The sequence below is a fragment of the Macaca fascicularis genome, chromosome 3 (genome assembly GCF_037993035.2).
Source record: "Macaca fascicularis isolate 582-1 chromosome 3, T2T-MFA8v1.1".
Taxonomy (NCBI): domain Eukaryota; kingdom Metazoa; phylum Chordata; class Mammalia; order Primates; family Cercopithecidae; genus Macaca; species Macaca fascicularis.
The window spans coordinates 196378765-196395083 of record NC_088377.1 but is presented as its reverse complement, the minus strand read 5'-3'; the positions used below and the strand labels follow the sequence as shown (position 1 = coordinate 196395083).

Below are 16319 nucleotides of genomic sequence, written 5' to 3'. Positions count from 1 at the left end.
TGAGCAATTACTATTGTTTATGATTCATATACATTTCTAACCTGATAAAATATTAGCAGTCAAGCGTAAACAAAAGTGTTTCACAAATATTTGATTTGCATAATAGAGACTCAAAGTCAATGAATGTCTACATTTCTTACCGTGGTATAAACAACGTTTGCTATTGAAATGGAAGCAAAATAATTCATTAATTGCCACTTCTTCCTTCTCTTATATGGAATGTTTCTTGCTCTAGATAGCATAGGCAGAGTGTGTTGTATATAATGTATAATTTAAGTGACACCTGAGAGGTGTTAAATACATACTGAGTGACAAGAATAACGAGGCTTATTCATCTTATGAAAACATTAATAAAACCCTCAGCTGGAGATTAAATTAATATTATAATAACATTGTTCTCCAACTGGGGTATACAGAATCCTGGGAGAGCTGGGGAGTATTTGAAGACACCAGAAAAATGTGGCACATCTTCCTCAAGCTTCGCTTTACTGAAGACTATGAACTTTTTTAAAGAGTAAGACACTCGCGATTTATGGAGTAAAAGTTTTCACATGGATTTTCAGGTAGAATAGACTTAAACTTTTACCCTTGATTCTAGTGTCACCTCTCCAGACTCCTCTTGTCTGAATTTTTCTTCTCTGCCATAGAGTACTTAATAAAGCTTTTGAAGCACTTCCCTTATTAAAACACTAGAATACGATAGCATTTCTTGTTCTCTCTGATTTCGAGTAATAACAGGGAAAAGTAACTTGAGTAAGTGAACAGTCTGTATTTTAAAATGCTTGTGAGTTTAGCACTTCAAGTGATATATAAAGAAGTAAGAAAAATCTAAGGATGTTTCTAAATAAATTCTTCAATTCTTATCACTAAATTTCTCAATGAATCTGCTTGAATGCATAAAGATCTGCATTTAGCATATTAATGGTGACTTCGCAGGTGTCTAACATTTCTTTATCTGCTCACATTCTTTTGATAAAGCTAGTTTTGCAATAAAGACAAGACTAAACTTCAAGCCAAGACCACATATAAATTATCACAAATTTCCTATGTTTGAACTCTTAATTGATATAATTTATTATATATAACATACTACATGAATCACAATAAATCAGAGATTATTATATCATTCTTTAATTCATGCATTTAAAGAGTCAGGGACATAGCAGACCACAGGCAGTTTTATTGCCTAGGATTGTTTTTAAAGTTTTGTATAATGGCACTGGTTTTACATGATCATCCAAATGCTGCATCATCACTTAACTGCCTCACCTCACAAACTATACTGTCAATTTGTAGAGGACTGGGGCTGCATTTTACCATTGTTCTATCTTTTTCATTGCCCGCTAGCCTTGGCTTCCTAGCGGGTATTCACATATCAACAAAAAAATAGCAATTAGCAAATTAATCAAGGATGCCCTTAAAGTGCCTGTGTTTGGTGAGTGTGCCTTCATACTCATTGGTCATGAGATGCCCAACTCTATAGCAGTTGTTTTACTCTAATCTCATGATTTGAGGATAAAGGTCTTTGCCTAGAAACACTCAAACATATTCCACACATGTGAAACCAGTAGCAAATTAGCAAATTTGACAGATTCTATGAAACCAGTAGACTTTTTTACTGTTTATAAACTGTTGCTTCAAAATGAAAGGAAGTAGTTGACCCTCAGTGCCTGCTTCATGTCAAGGGATTGGATTTTGGAATAAACTAGTCAGCTAGAACACCTGCCTCTTTTACAGTTCTGTGTGTGTGTGTGTGTGTGTGTGTGTGTGTGTGTGGTTGCCACAAACAAAACCTTAAAGTTAATATTCCCTGCTTTCATGGATAGGACTATGTACTTTAATATATTTGGAGATGGTGTTTTGTGGTCAACTATTGGGACATACCCCATCAGTATGAGGGTATATGTACTAGGACCATATAGGAGAATATTTGAAATACGGGCTGTTCCAGAAAGCCTGGAACTATGGTCTCCTATCCCCAGATGTCTACATCATGACTTGTTCATTCTTTTCTATCCATTCTCAACCTGCCCATATTGTTTTACCTCTTCCTTCTTATCTGCCTTGTTTGACTTCTTTAGGACAATGTCGACCACCATGCCGGAGTGAATCTGGGGAGGAAAGGACACTTTGTGGGCAAAGACCGTGGCTGTCAGCACAGAGAAAGGGACAGTAGGTGAGTTAGATACATCATGTCACCAAAACTCTGTGAGGAGTCATATTCTTACTGAGGAGGTGGAAAACAGGCCAGTGCAGTTCTGAAGATGACCCTGGAGAATGGTGAGGATTCATCTCGTCCACATGGCTGTTGGGTGGGGATGGAAAATGAATGAACTGGGAATTCCATTGAATTCTGGGAAGAAACTTCTTTCAATCCTGGTCCTCTCCCTCAGTGTTGCCTAGAAAAGAAGTTCTTGAAGGCGCTGTTGTAGTTCTTGTTGAAAGCCGTATAGATCAGGGGGTTAAAGAAGGAGTTGGAGTAGCCAAGCCACAGGAAGATGCTTTTCCAGATGGCGGGGATGTCACAGGAGCAAAGAGGACTGATGAGCTCCGTGAGAAAGAAGGGGATCCAGCAGAGTGCGAACACACCAATGAGGATGCCCACCATGAGGGCGGCACGCTGCTCCTTCTGCTCTCGCCACGTGTCCCCTTCTGTCTGGAAGGTGACGGTGGCATGGCGGACCGTGAACACCATCTGGGGCTGTTGGGCAGAGTCCTTCACCTGGAAAAGACAAGTAGGAGCTTTATGAGGAGACACCTCAGTCTACCTCCAGGCTGAGCCTAGACACTGACAGTCCTGGATTCCGCACATCCACTTGAGGGAAAGTCTTTGATGGATAGGTGTGGGAACCTGAAGGCCTGTGGCACTTGCTCTCAGATATGGAAACCAGGCAACAGAGCTGGGGTGTTTGCTTACATCTTAGAAATGAAAGGACCAGATGTGATGAAATTGACAGCATGAAGATGGACTCCCTGTTGCTGTCTGTTCAACAGAGGCACTGGCAGAAACGAACAGGCAACTTGGCCTGCACAACTTAGTGGCAGAGGTGCACACATCATCAAAAGTGTCCTAGGTTCCTAGCAAAATCCTGTTCGCTTAGGACCACGTTTTCTACCATCTTTATAACCTTATAGGCTCATGTAAGTCCCCTCTATAATGTTAGGACTTTCTAGAACTTCTCCTCTGGCACAAAGCTGTGCCCCATAGCATACTCTACTGCTTGATGCAGTCTAGTAACCAGGACACCTCTCTCTGGGTCTATTCTTCTTCTACCCCTGTATGTATGTAAAACTGAGACCCCAGTCTTTTAGTCTCACATGGGTGCCCCCAAGGCCTCCACAGGGCAGGTTCCCACAGAATCAGGCTCTCCAGTTCACTTCCTTCTGTCAAGGAGTGGAATTCCTGGGAAAGGAAGCTCCTCCTCCCTTCTGGTCCTATTTTTAGCTCTTGGGAGAACTGACATAATGAGTGTCTACTGATGAGGCAGCCTTAATATGAAGCAATCATAAATTTACTGAATTAGCAAATTAATCGATCTAATCAAAATGTGGGACAGTTTCTGACTCAGTCATTCTCTGGTGGGTGAGATTGCATTGACATTAAATAGTATTCTTCCCCTCGCCAGCATACTGTGACTCTAGTACATTTAAAAAGATATACACAACTTGTTCTCAAAGAGCATATGATCTTTTAGGCAAAGAATTGTCAGGTTAATCTAACCCACTTAACTAATTCTTGGCAGCATTTATAAAGTGGACTCAAAAGGAATTGACTTACTGTCATATGGAATAACAGGTGGAAATAGGAACACTGTGGATAAGGCAATGTTAGTTGATGAATAAATTACCAAATTTGTAGAATAGCCTTGCTGACATTTATTTGCAAAACAGTATAATATCAAGTCCGTACACTAAATTAAATTTAAAAGAAGATAATAAATAATGAAACCAAAGGTCCGTGATAGTGCAACCTTTAAAAACACGTATAAAATAAGCACTGAAAAAATCCCTCTTTCTGTACCTCTAGATGAAACCAGAGTTACCTTTGGCTACTGATTTATCAATGCATATCTGGAAATGCATTTGAGGGAATTCATTCATAGAAATCCAAACCATATTTAGCTTAATTTTTCAGCATAAAGCAAAGAAGGAAAGCTACCAATTTCCTTAACAGAATTCAACCCCATAATAATATCAGGGAAGCTGTTTTCCATATTGTCCCAAGACGCCAATAAAACAAGAATTGTAGCTGGACTCTTCAACCCTCTGGAAATTCTCCTTCCCCTTGGCACATTTTTATGAGTGACAATGGGGACACTGGTAACACTGGTCATACTTGAGACATGGTCACACTGTGGAGGCTGATCACATTGGTCACATAAAGGATGCTGGTAACACTGGAGATGCCGGCTATACTGGAAACATCATGGATTTTGATCATACTAGAGAAGCTGTTCACACTGGGGATGCTGGTCACACTGGAGATGCTATTCACACTGGGGAGCTGGTCACACTGAAGATTCTGTTCACACTGTGAATGCTGGTTACCCTGATGATACCATGGATGCCGTTCACACTGTGGATGCTGGTCACACTGGTGACACCATGGATGCTGGTCACACTGGTGACACCATGGATGCCATTCACACTGTGGATGCTGGTCACACTGGTGACACCATGGATGCCATTCACACTGTGGATGCTGGTCACACTGGTGACACCATGGATGCCATTCACACTGTGGATGCTGGTCACACTGGTGACACCATGGATGCCATTCACACTGTGAATGCTGGTCACACTGGTGACACCATGGATGCTGTTCACAGGGTGGATGCCATTCACACTGGAGATGCTGTTCACACTGGGGATGCTGGTCACACTGGAGACACCATGTAGGCTGATTACACTGGAGATGCTGGTCACACTGGAGATACTGTTCACACTGGTGATGATCACACTGGTGATATCAGTGACACTTAGGGCTTGATTTAGAATTTTTTTATAGTTTAGTCATAGAACTTTAGTTGTTCAGAAAAGCATATTTTTCTATTACCTTGTGAAATGTTGATTATTTTACTGGGCCATCTGGCCATCTTTGGGGCTGTATTCAACACCAACTCACTTGACAGAAGAAAGAGTGGCATTGATTTAAAATGGTACCCCAGGGACAATAGAGTCTCCAGCTGCTAGGAGGATCTTGGTTATCTGTGGAGTTTCAGGTTTCTAATGCCCTCAGATGGTGGATTTGTTTGCTCTCTATGGCTCTCGGACTTATGGACTCCTTAGCTCTTTGCTCTCTTCTAATCAATGATTGCAATAAAGCACTTAATTGAGTCTGGACAATAACACTCTATTTTCAACCTGGTCATTAGTAAACTCACAGAAAGAGAGCAAATAGGGTTAAAAAGTGAACAGTTAAGCCAAATTAATTTTTCCTAATAATCTCTGAAATGCACATAAAGTACATACCTCACAATTTAAGATTCATATATAAAGTTTTTTCTAAATGAACACTTAGCCTCATCTCCCCCAGCAAACAAGTTCTTTGGAGACAGGTACATATGTGTTAGAGCTTTCATCCTTCCAAAATGATTGCATGCTAAATAATTATTTACTGGTTAATCACAAATCTGGTATGTCCTTTTATTTCATCCAAACACTCTGCTTTGCCTCTCTAATAATGTCCTAGATAATCAATGGATTACCATCAATAATGGGCATTGAAATTAAGGGATAAAGACTCTTACCCTGGAAGTGTGGTTTCAGGTGATTTGCATGTTAGACCACACCACTGTCAGAATGAGAGATGGGTCACAGGAGCCCGATGGAACAATACAAATGTTTAAGCTAAAAATGGCCTTACCCATTAAGGAAGGCTCCATGAGGGTGTGAATAAAAAACCTCCACAAACTTAAGACTGATTGTTCTGTAACTGATAACAAGCAGCTTTCTTGCTTAAACCTCTTCAATCAATCAAGCACAATGCAGTTTTGGAATATACATTTGTAAACCAATTATTCTGTGTCAGCCCTCACTTCTGAGTCAGCCAGTTAGGGTCAGACTCGCCCCAGTAAACACACCTCTGAACACTGATCACCCAAAGAAAACCCCGTTCCAGCAGAAAACCTCATTCCAACAGAAAACCCCATTCCAACAGAAAACCCCATTCCAACAGAAAACCTCATTCCAACAGAAAACCCCATTCCAGCAGAAAACCCCGTTCCAACAGAAAACCCCATTCCAGCAGAAAACCCCATTCCAGCAGAAAACCTCATTCCAACAGAAAACCTCATTCCAGCAGAAAACCCCATTCCAGCAGAAAACCCCGTTCCAACAGAAAACCCCATTCCAGCAGAAAACCCCATTCTGAGTAAACCCCATTCCAACAGAAAACCCCATTCCAACAGAAAACCCCATTCCAACAGAAAACCCCATTCCAACAGAAAACCCCATTCCAGCAGAAAACCCCATTCCAGCAGAAAACCCCATTCCAACAGAAAACCCCATTCCAACAGAAAACCTCATTCCAACAGAAAACCCCATTCCAGCAGAAAACCCCGTTCCAACAGAAAACCCCATTCCAGCAGAAAACCCCATTCTGAGTAAACCCCATTCCAACAGAAAACCCCATTCCAACAGAAAACCCCATTCCAACAGAAAACCCCATTCCAACAGAAAACCCCATTCCAGCAGAAAACCCCATTCCAGCAGAAAACCCCATTCCAACAGAAAACCCCATTCCAACAGAAAACCCCATTCCAGCAGAAAACCCCATTCCAGCAGAAAACCCCATTCCAACAGAAAACCCCATTCCAACAGAAAACCTCATTCCAGCAGAAAACCCCATTCCAGCAGAAAACCCCATTCCAACAGAAAACCTCATTCCAGCAGAAAACCCCATTCCAGCAGAAAACCCCATTCCAACAGAAAACCCCATTCCAGCAGAAAACCCCATTCCAACAGAAAACCCCATTCCAACAGAAAACCCCATTCCAGCAGAAAACCCCATTCCAGCAGAAAACCCCATTCCAACAGAAAACCCCATTCCAACAGAAAACCTCATTCCAGCAGAAAACCCCATTCCAGCAGAAAACCCCATTCCAACAGAAAACCTCATTCCAGCAGAAAACCCCATTCCAGCAGAAAACCCCATTCCAACAGAAAACCCCATTCCAGCAGAAAACCCCGTTCCAACAGAAAACCCCATTCCAACAGAAAACCCCATTCCAGCAGAAAACCTCATTCTGAGAAAACCCCATTCTGCAGCTGATGTCAGCCTGCTGCTACTCTGAGTGTCCTCCAGTCTCTGAACCCCACACTGCCCCGAATCATGGATGACGGGCATTCCGCTCTGCTGTGGGAGATTGCTGACAAGCATCGCTTCCTCTCGCTATTCTGAACAAAAGATTCAGCTTTGTCTTTCTATCCCAGACTCTGAGCAGTATTGGCATCACCTCTGGACAATTCTGGAGGTTCCACTGAGCTCATTTTGAAGACCCTCCATGGGAACCTTGGGCCACAAGTGCATTCACTGGGCCCCAAACTCAGTTGCCCTTTGTGTCTGCAGTCAAGTGCATCAGTCTCAATAAGGATTTGAGTTCCACCTAGTTTCACTGGGCTCTTATTGCTCAATGTATTTTGTTATCCTGGGATTTGTGACCAACTATGTCCTTGGATAAGGTTGCAAGGTTGAGGTGTTTGTATCATGTAACTTGATCTTTGACTGACAGATCTACCATTAGGTACTTGTCTTCGATCTATGTGTAAAGCTTTAAACCTCTCGCCACGAAGGTGTATCATTTGGCAAATATTGTCATGCCATTAATCTACTTATCCTATGGCCTCTTGCTTTGCTTGTGTGTTGTTTACACGTACAAAGTCTTGTTGCATCGGTTTTTGTTTTGTCCTGGAACTCTTTCTGTTGAATACAGAAGGAACTATTCTATAAGGCATTGGCTTGGTAAGTTTCCAATCTAATTCTAATTATTAGGCCAGTGACCAATTTATGAAAAAGCAATTGATCAAACTTTGCTTGGGGTCCCCTACAAAACTTTTATGAGGGCACTCCTGACTTGTCGACTTGTGAAAACATGTCACTTTGCCCTATCATTTTCCAGCTTAATGACAGCTGTGTGGACAATCATGTGTCCCCTTCTCCATCTGTTTGGTCCAGGATCCTGAGACACTATTCACAAGCACGAACTGTTGATCAACCACAGTTGCCTCTTCCTCACGTGCCATGGCTTGCTTATGTCCAAATTTCAATCCTCTTTTTAAAGAATTTCTATTTCCTATTTAAAATTGCATTATGATCCTAACTCTTGCAATTTTCTTCACAAATGCCAAACTTTTTTTTACTTAATGAAAAACATCTGATGAATGAAAAATTAATAAAATATTTAGAAGAAGCTCTAGAAAAATTAGGAGACAAACATCAAATGGCTAAAAGTCAGCCTCTTTAATTGGTATTTTGAGGCCTTAAAACAAAATCCTAACCCTAAAATAGTCTCAAAGATGTTGTAACCTTCCCAAACCTGCCCTCTTTGCAGATCTCTATCTTGCATTTTTCTATTCAGCTTTATCTGACTTCCTAAATGAATCAGGATTTTCTCAGAAAAAACACAATCACATTATAAAATTACCAGAAGAAAAATCAGATTTATAGAATTTAAATTAAAACCTTCGTCTAAAGCTAAGTTAAGAGCTATAATTAAGAAATTTTCTAGGCCAGGCATGGGGGCTCCTGCCTGTAATAACAGCACTTTGAGAGGCCAAGGTGGGAAAATCATTTGAGGTCAAGAGTTTGAGAGCAGCCTGTGCAATAGAGAGACCCCCATCTCCACAAAAATTGTAAAAATTAGCCAGGTGTGGAGGCATAGCCCTGTGGTCCCAGCTACTCGGGAGACTGAGGTGTGAGAACTGCATGAGCCCAGGGTTTCAAGGCTGCAGTGAGCTACGGTTATGTGACTGCACTCTAACCTGGGCGACAGAGCAAGACCCTGTCTCAAAAACGAAAGGAAAGAAAAGAAGAAAGGAACAGAAAGGAAAGGAAGAAAAGGAAAGAAAAATTTTCTAAACTTTTGTTATAGAATTTATAATATTTTTAGATTATCAAACAAAATTTTTATTTTCTTGAACTACAGATGTGTACTAATTAGTTAAATTAACTAAAATCCTCTCGGATAAGAAAAAAATGGTTAAAAGAAGAAGCATAGAAAATAGAAGAGTTATATAACCCAGTTGTGAAAATTTAAATAGAAAATATATTATGTAAAGTAATTTTAGAAGGCTTTCTTTTAAGGAGAGGTTGAATAAAGATTCAAAGTAAACTAAATAAATCTGGGCATGGTGGCTCACTCTTATAATCCCAGCACTTTCGGAGGCCAAGGCAAGAGGATTATTTGAGCATGGGAGTTTGAGACCATCATGGGTAACATGGTGAGACCCCATTTCTATAAAAAATACTAAAAATAGCCAGGTGTGATGGCTCACACTTGTAGTCCCATCTACTTGGGAGGCTGAATAAAGACAGCAAAGAGACATCAGAAAACCTTCAAGCAGCATATTTGTGTATACCCAACAGCTGAAGTATAGTCTTGTCATGTCTTTCTATAAATAGACTTAAACCTGAATTTGGGAATTTAATACGAAAAAATAAACTGAAATGTGAAATTGCCAATTTGCAAAATATCCAATGTAGAGCTAGACATTTCCAGATAGACTTAGAAAGTAAATGCTAGAAATCAATACAAGATATGGCTTTAGACATTTCCAGATAGACTTAGAAAGTAAATGCTAGAAATCAATACAAGATATGGCTTTAGACATTTCCAGATAGACTTAGAAAGTAAATGCTAGAAATCAATACAAGATATGGCTTTCTAGATAAGGCATCCAAAAGGGCCTCTGTTCTCAAAGATTTGAGAGCTGAGATAAGGATCCCTATACACATTAGTATATTGCTAGCAGAAGGAGCCTTGAAAGAATGAACATCTCGTGTTGGCTAAAAAGCAAAATGACAACGATATACAATCTATCTAATAAAGCCACTCCAAGGAAGGTATTTTCACTCAACAATTTCTTTGTTTTTTTTAAACTTTCAAGGAGAATTTTCTATAACTAGATGTACAACTATATAATGTTTTTGTTTATGTGGGTGTCAGTATAACTACCAGTAACCCCACTATTATAGAACAAGAGATCATTCCATGTACATTTTTAAAGTTGTCTGAAAAACAGAAAAGCAAATTGACTTGTAGCAAGTTTTTAAAAATTAAAAACAAACAAAAAATTTAATAAAGCTATTGGTGGCTGGATGCAGTGGTTCACGCCTGTCATCCCAGCACTTTGGGAGGCTAAGGTGGGCAGATCACCTGGGGTCAGGAGTTCGAGACCAGCCTGGCCAACACCCTGTTTCTACTAAAAATACAAAAATTAGCCAGGCACGGTGGCACACACCTGTACTCAGGAGGCGGAGACCGGAGAATTATTTGAACCTGGGAAGCAGAGATTGCAGTGAGCTGAGATCAGGCCCCTGCACTCCAGTCTAGGCAACAGAGTGAGACTCCATTAAAAAAAAAAACAAAAAACCTATTGGTTATAGGTGATACCAGGTAGTGAAACAAGATAATGAATGACAAATTGACAAATTTCTGGCATATAGTAAATTTTTCAAAAGCTTGAGAGAAAATCAACTTTATTTAATGAAACGATTCAAGTAGTAACAGTCTTTAACAATCCTGTATGCCAACTTATAACTGATATTTTCAGATCATTATCAAAATAATACTTCTTTAACCTATGACATACCTGCAATAGGTAGGATCTGCTTCCAAATAAAATGTGCTGCAGCCCTTGTTCATGATGAGATTATAACTGATCTAGATGTGAGAATGCCTACACCGCATGTAATTTTGAAAATTACTATAGAAATTCTGATGGTCTTAGAATCTCTGTGGACAAGAGACTCCACAACTAGAAAATTTAATTGAAGTAGAATGCATAAGAGTTAAGACTGATTCTTCCTAGGTTATCATGAACATTCCTTTTCATGCAAATATGAAAATACGGGGGGGCCATGCTCTGGGTGGATTAAGGTGACAGCATAGCACCTGTCAAAGAACATTGCTTATTTTAAGCTCACCGCTTAATTCAGTAACCTGGATCAAGGGCAACTCATCTCAATCAAGATTCTTTTAAAATTTTCTTATCTTAGGATTTGTAACCAAGTGTGTTCTTGTATAAGGTTGTAAGGCTGAGGTGTTTGTGTTGAGTAACTAGATCTTTGATTAAGAGATCTACCATTAGGTAATTGTCTTAGATCTGTGTAAAAGACTTCAAACCTCTTGTAATGAAGCTGTACTGTTTGGCAAATGGTGTCATGCTATTCATCTACGTAGCCTAATGATGCTTGCTTTGCTTTTGCTGTTGTTTGTCTACATGTATAGTCTTTTTATATAGGTTGCTCTTCTAGGTGTAGGTCTGCTGCAGGGATCATATAGGAATCAAATATATGCATAGTTTCAGTATCATTGGTGGCCTATAATTTTGAGAGTCAGAGGGTTATTAACTTTGTCTATTATATATAGAATGAATAAGGATAGGAGGGCAATTAGGGTTAGATTAATAGAAGGTAAAATAGTTCACACTATCTCTACCTCCCAGATGTCTACACTACCTGTGGAGATTATCGGTGTTAGCCCCTCTGTTGTGAAAGTCAGGCCACCAGAGACGGACTCACTTCAGTAAATACCCATTGGACGACAACCAATCAGCAACAGCTTCTCCTACAGAGGATGCCATCTATCCACATCTCAACAATCCACCAACCCCTGAACAGCGCTCCCAAAAGCGCTGTTTTAGGTCAGCATTCTGCTCTGCTCAGGCAAACTGCCTGGACAGCACAGCCCCTACTCACTCTAGTAAGGAAGGTATTTTTCTTTGTCATTTTATTTCAGATCTCTAGCAGTGGCTTTCTTGTCCTTTGACAAGGGCAAGGCTTATCTGTCTTGTGTTGCCAGATCCCAGCTCAATGTCTGACTTAGGTTAGGATTTCATGGCATGTATTTGAATAAAACCCAGCAGATAAAGAAATGATAGAAGTGTTGTGGTGTCCCTAGGGAACAGCTAGCTGGTGGTAGAACTCATTTAGAAGCTTTGACACCCACTCCCACTATCACAGAACAATCAGGAGGCCTGGTTTGTAATTAACCCTTCAACATAACGTAAGGACAGAGGCAGTCACATATTATATTTAGAGTAGTGGATTATTTAGAGTCCTTTTGCTAAGTCAAGGGACCCATTTTCAAAACTGATCTGGGAAAGGTAGAGAGAGGAGAGAATACACACACACACACACATATATATACACACATATATACACACATATATGTTTGTGTGTATCTATATAAAAAGCACAAAGATGTTATAATGCTTTGCTTCTGCTATCACCAAAGCAGAGAAATGAGAGTGCCCTTCATCCTTTTACAACAAGCCAGGGATGGAATTGTAATTAACTTTCTCCTTCTAAAGCTGTGTTTGGGGTTGACTGTAAATCATATTTGCCTGAATAAACATCAGGGGAGAGGAGGATTCATAAAAGGAGGACCCCTGGAGGTGACCAGTCTCCTTGTTCCTGGCCTGGAATTTGAGTGGACGCTCATATGCACGGAACATATCTTCAGGTGGTCTGATGGAAGCTTCAGTGTTCTTACCCATCAGCACTCTGTTCAGCTTAGATATTGAATAGTTCAGAGTTTCCCAAATTCAGTACACTTGACATTTTGGTCTGAACAATTCTCTGTTGAGGTGCTGTCCTGTGCATTGTACAGTATTTAGCAGCATTCCTGACCTCTCTACACGACATGCCATTAGCACCCCATCCTCAAGTCTTCATCATCCGAAATGCCTCCAGACAGCCTAAATGTTTCCTGGGGGGCAATATCACCATTCGCTGAGAAGTGCTGCTATAGGTAAAAGAACAGGTAGCCTCTAACCCCTCATTTTCTTCCTTCCTCTAAGATGATGTCCTTTTTCCTCAGCTACACCTCTGGTCCCTCTGAGTTTGACTGACTGGGGATGGTTAGAATTAGCTACTGACTCTAGAAAGCACATACAGAGCTCAGGGTGCATGTCTCTTTCCCTCCCTAGACCAAACTCTTCATGGGCAAAGACAACATCTCTATCATTTTCTTACTTCTTGCACTAAGCCTGTAGTATGCGCTCCATATGCTTGTTTCAGAGCCAACAACAGAAAGTGGGGACTGTGTACACTTCTGCTCTAACTCAAATGTGTGAATTAGATTCAAGGAATCTTCCTTGGTAATGAAGGGGAGCAGTCTTCAGAATCATGAGTCATAGGGCCAGATTATTAACAGTCAACAAAAAAACAGGAGTGGGAGAAGATGAGAAAAGCTCCTCGCTGTTGCTAAAGTGGTTGTCATGCAATAAATACCTCTCATAGAGAGCTGGGGAATTCTCTTTCCTGGATTTTTAATTTCCTTCTGCAGCTTTTCTCATGTTCAGGAAGGAAGACAAGTAGTCTTCAGTCACACCTACAACCTAATAGGGCTGTGGGGGATAGACCCAGAAAGCAGCACCCCAAGGCAGTGGAAGCAGATAACAAATGCAGGCTCTGGGACCAATGCAGGCAACATCTTCAGTCTTACGTCAGGATGGGAGGTTGCCACAGAATGACAGTAACCTAGGTGATACCATATTTTTAATAAATCGGTTGCTGTAATTTGCAAAGAAAAAGAATAGACTAGGATGAAGTGCTAATCTGCATCGCCTGACACACGGCAGTCTTCTTATCAAATCGTGCTCCCATCCCTGCCTCCCCTCCTCCTGGAACACCCCCATTCTAAGTGCGGGAAGCTGCTAGTTTTTCCAGTATACTGAATCAGTGTACCCCAGATACCAGTTTATCCAGATGTTCTAAAGAGTGTTATAGATCCATAGAATTTGGGGGCCAAAGGGGACCCTGTAGAATGAGGCAGTCCGAACTTCTCGTGTTCTGTATGTTTAACAAATAACTCATTAGAGAAGGAAAATGATGTGATTAGCTCTGTGAGAGGGAACATGTCAGAGCAAAGTATATCTATGATGCTTTCTTCCAGTCTCCCAGTTTACTCCCCTAACTCCCAAACACAAAAAGTTCCATTTTCTACAAGTGTGGGGGGTGGGGCAGGTGGCCTGGGGATATAGCCTGTACAGATGCAAGTCGAATATTTTTAAGGATTGCTGAGATACCCACCTCCACAGCTTCGGATATGGGTGAGACGCTATTGGTCTTCCTGGAGCCCACGCGGAACTTGGCAGCCTTATAGATCTTCCAGTACACGAAGAGCACCACACAGAGCGGCAGGTAGAAGGCGCCTACGGTGGAGAACACTGCGTAGGAAGGCTCGCGGCTTACCTGGCACTCCTCGCTGCCCTCAGAGTACGTCTCTCCCCAGCCAAAAAGCAGCGGTGCCAGAGAGATGACAGCGGAGAGCGCCCAGGTGAGCGCGATCATGACGTTGGAGATGCACTTGCGGGTGCGGAGCGTGTATTCCAGGTGGCGCGTGATGGACCAGTAGCGGTCCAGGGCTATGGCCGTCACGTTCCAGATGCTGGCCGTGCAGCAGAGCACGTCGCACGCGATCCACAGCTGGCACAGCCGCCGACCCAGCTGCCAGCGGCGCCCAGACAGCTCGTGCACCAGGCTCAGCGGCATGACTAGCGCAGCCACCAGGACGTCCGAGATGGCCATGGACGCCACCAGGTTGTGGGGCACGCGGTGGAAGGTGCGTACACGGAGGATGGTCGCCAGCACCAGCAGGTTCCAGGCGAACGTCGCCGCCACCAGAAAGCCCAGCAAGGTGAGAATAAGCACTCCGAAGACCGAGAGCAGGGGCGAGCTGGGGCGCAGATCGTCTTTGCCGAGGCTGCGGTTGGTCTCCAAAGGGGAGGGGGTGGAGAGGGAAAAGGAGGTTAGGTTCACAGGTAAATCCATCTCTGGGTCAGGAGACCGGCCTGGGGTACTTGCAGAAGGGGTGTTCAGGAGAACTTAAGGTGGCCGCTGTGTCCAGAGCCAATCCGGATGTTTGCAAACTCTGGCCAGTGGTGGAGTTTCTGGAAAGTGCCTGCGAATTTGACCCCAGTATCCTGCTAATGAGCATCCGTTGGAGATGGTGTGGTTGCAAGCGCGGCAGGTCTGAAGCCCTCAGAGGCTAAGGAAGCAGAGGCGAGGGGCTGCGTGTTGCAGCCAGGGCCCGCCTAAGCTGTCAGGAGCCCAGGGCTCCTCGCCTTGGTGGAAAAGGCTGTCTGGCCGCCCAGAGCCAAGCATCTCCCAGATCGGGGAGAAGCTGGGCGGCCAGCCGCGTGTGGGTGCAGGAGAGGGGCTGGTGCGTCAGAGCAGTCGCTCTCACCGCGTTGCCTCCCTGCCCACCCTTCTCTCTAGGCAGCCGGCTGCAGCCTTAACTCCGTGCTAGGGAAGCCAGTTTTGGGGGGACCTGCTTTCTGGGACCTGCCTTCTGTCCCAGTTGCCCCCGCCACCCCGTCTGAGGCTGCGGCTCCGGAGAGCGAATGCTGGCGCGCCCACCGAGACCTGCCTTATCCAAGCGGAGATCTAGTCCTACGTAAGCCATCAGCTGATAAGGCCGTCTCTCCCCGCCTCCTGGCTCGGAGTGCAAGGCTTTGAGGCTGTCCGCGGTGCTGCCGCTCTCCCGTTGCCCGGAGGCTCCCAGTGCGCGCCCCCACTTGTGGTGCTGTCCGCGGTGCTGCCGCCTCTCCCCGCCCGGGCGCAGGAGGGTTGGCGCTGTCCACGGTGCTGCCGCTCTTTCCTGAAATGGGTTCGCCACGTGGAACAAGTTGACCAATGAACTTTCCTCAAAACGTTCCCCTAGCCATCCACACACGTCCCTCTAGGGGTGGTCTGGAGGCCCTAGATACTGCTTTCTCAGCTTTCCGTAAGTATTTGCTCTTCCTACAAGAGTTCCGAGTTAGGGGTCTAAGATAGTTTCACTAACTTTTGTTCTCTGGAAGATTTCAGCACATGATTACTTTCCTCTTGCCCAATTCTCAGTTGTTTCCCTTAAGGGTTGTTTTCCTTAAAGGAGGAGAAGCAAGATAGCAGTTGCTGCTGTTCCGAGAGATGGCTGTCGTGTTGGAGCTAGAATGCTTCACCTAGCTCCAACATGAATGGCTGAAGAATGTTTTCTCTGCTTAGAGTCATAAGGCAGCTGGGTAGTCTCCAGTGGTCCCTACTAAATTTGCTTCCTGAGAAGGAAAAATTGGAGCATAAGTTATTATGAGAGCTCCATCTCACTCAAAAG

At 43.0% G+C, this 16319-nt stretch overlaps 1 protein-coding gene across 2 annotated transcripts; it reads right to left on the bottom strand.

Moving 5' to 3' along the window:
• Positions 1-1049: 1049 nt before the first annotated feature.
• Positions 1050-15798, bottom strand: HTR5A (5-hydroxytryptamine receptor 5A). 2 transcript variants are annotated; one of them, XM_065542840.2, is made up of 2 exons: positions 14258-15798; positions 1050-2722 (listed from the first exon to the last, which is right to left on the bottom strand). In XM_065542840.2, the coding sequence occupies exons 1-2, from the start codon at positions 14996-14998 to the stop codon at positions 2390-2392; spliced, it is 1074 nt and encodes a 357-aa protein (XP_065398912.1). In that variant the 5' UTR covers positions 14999-15798; the 3' UTR covers positions 1050-2389. The 2 variants fall into 2 exon arrangements, with proteins under 2 accessions (XP_065398912.1, XP_073892551.1); XM_074036450.1 differs by having other exon boundaries at positions 14420-15798.
• Between the last annotated feature and the right edge of the window lie 521 nt (positions 15799-16319).

Excerpts from the sequence above, each read along its gene's own strand:
- HTR5A (XM_065542840.2), bottom strand. The coding sequence starts at position 14,998 with ATGGATTTACCTGTGAACCTAACCTCCTTTTCCCTCTCCACCCCCTCC. Across the intron at positions 2,723-14,257 it reads CCATATCCGAAGCTGTGGAG|GTGAAGGACTCTGCCCAACA; the intron begins GTGGGTATCTCA and ends TGTCTTTTCCAG.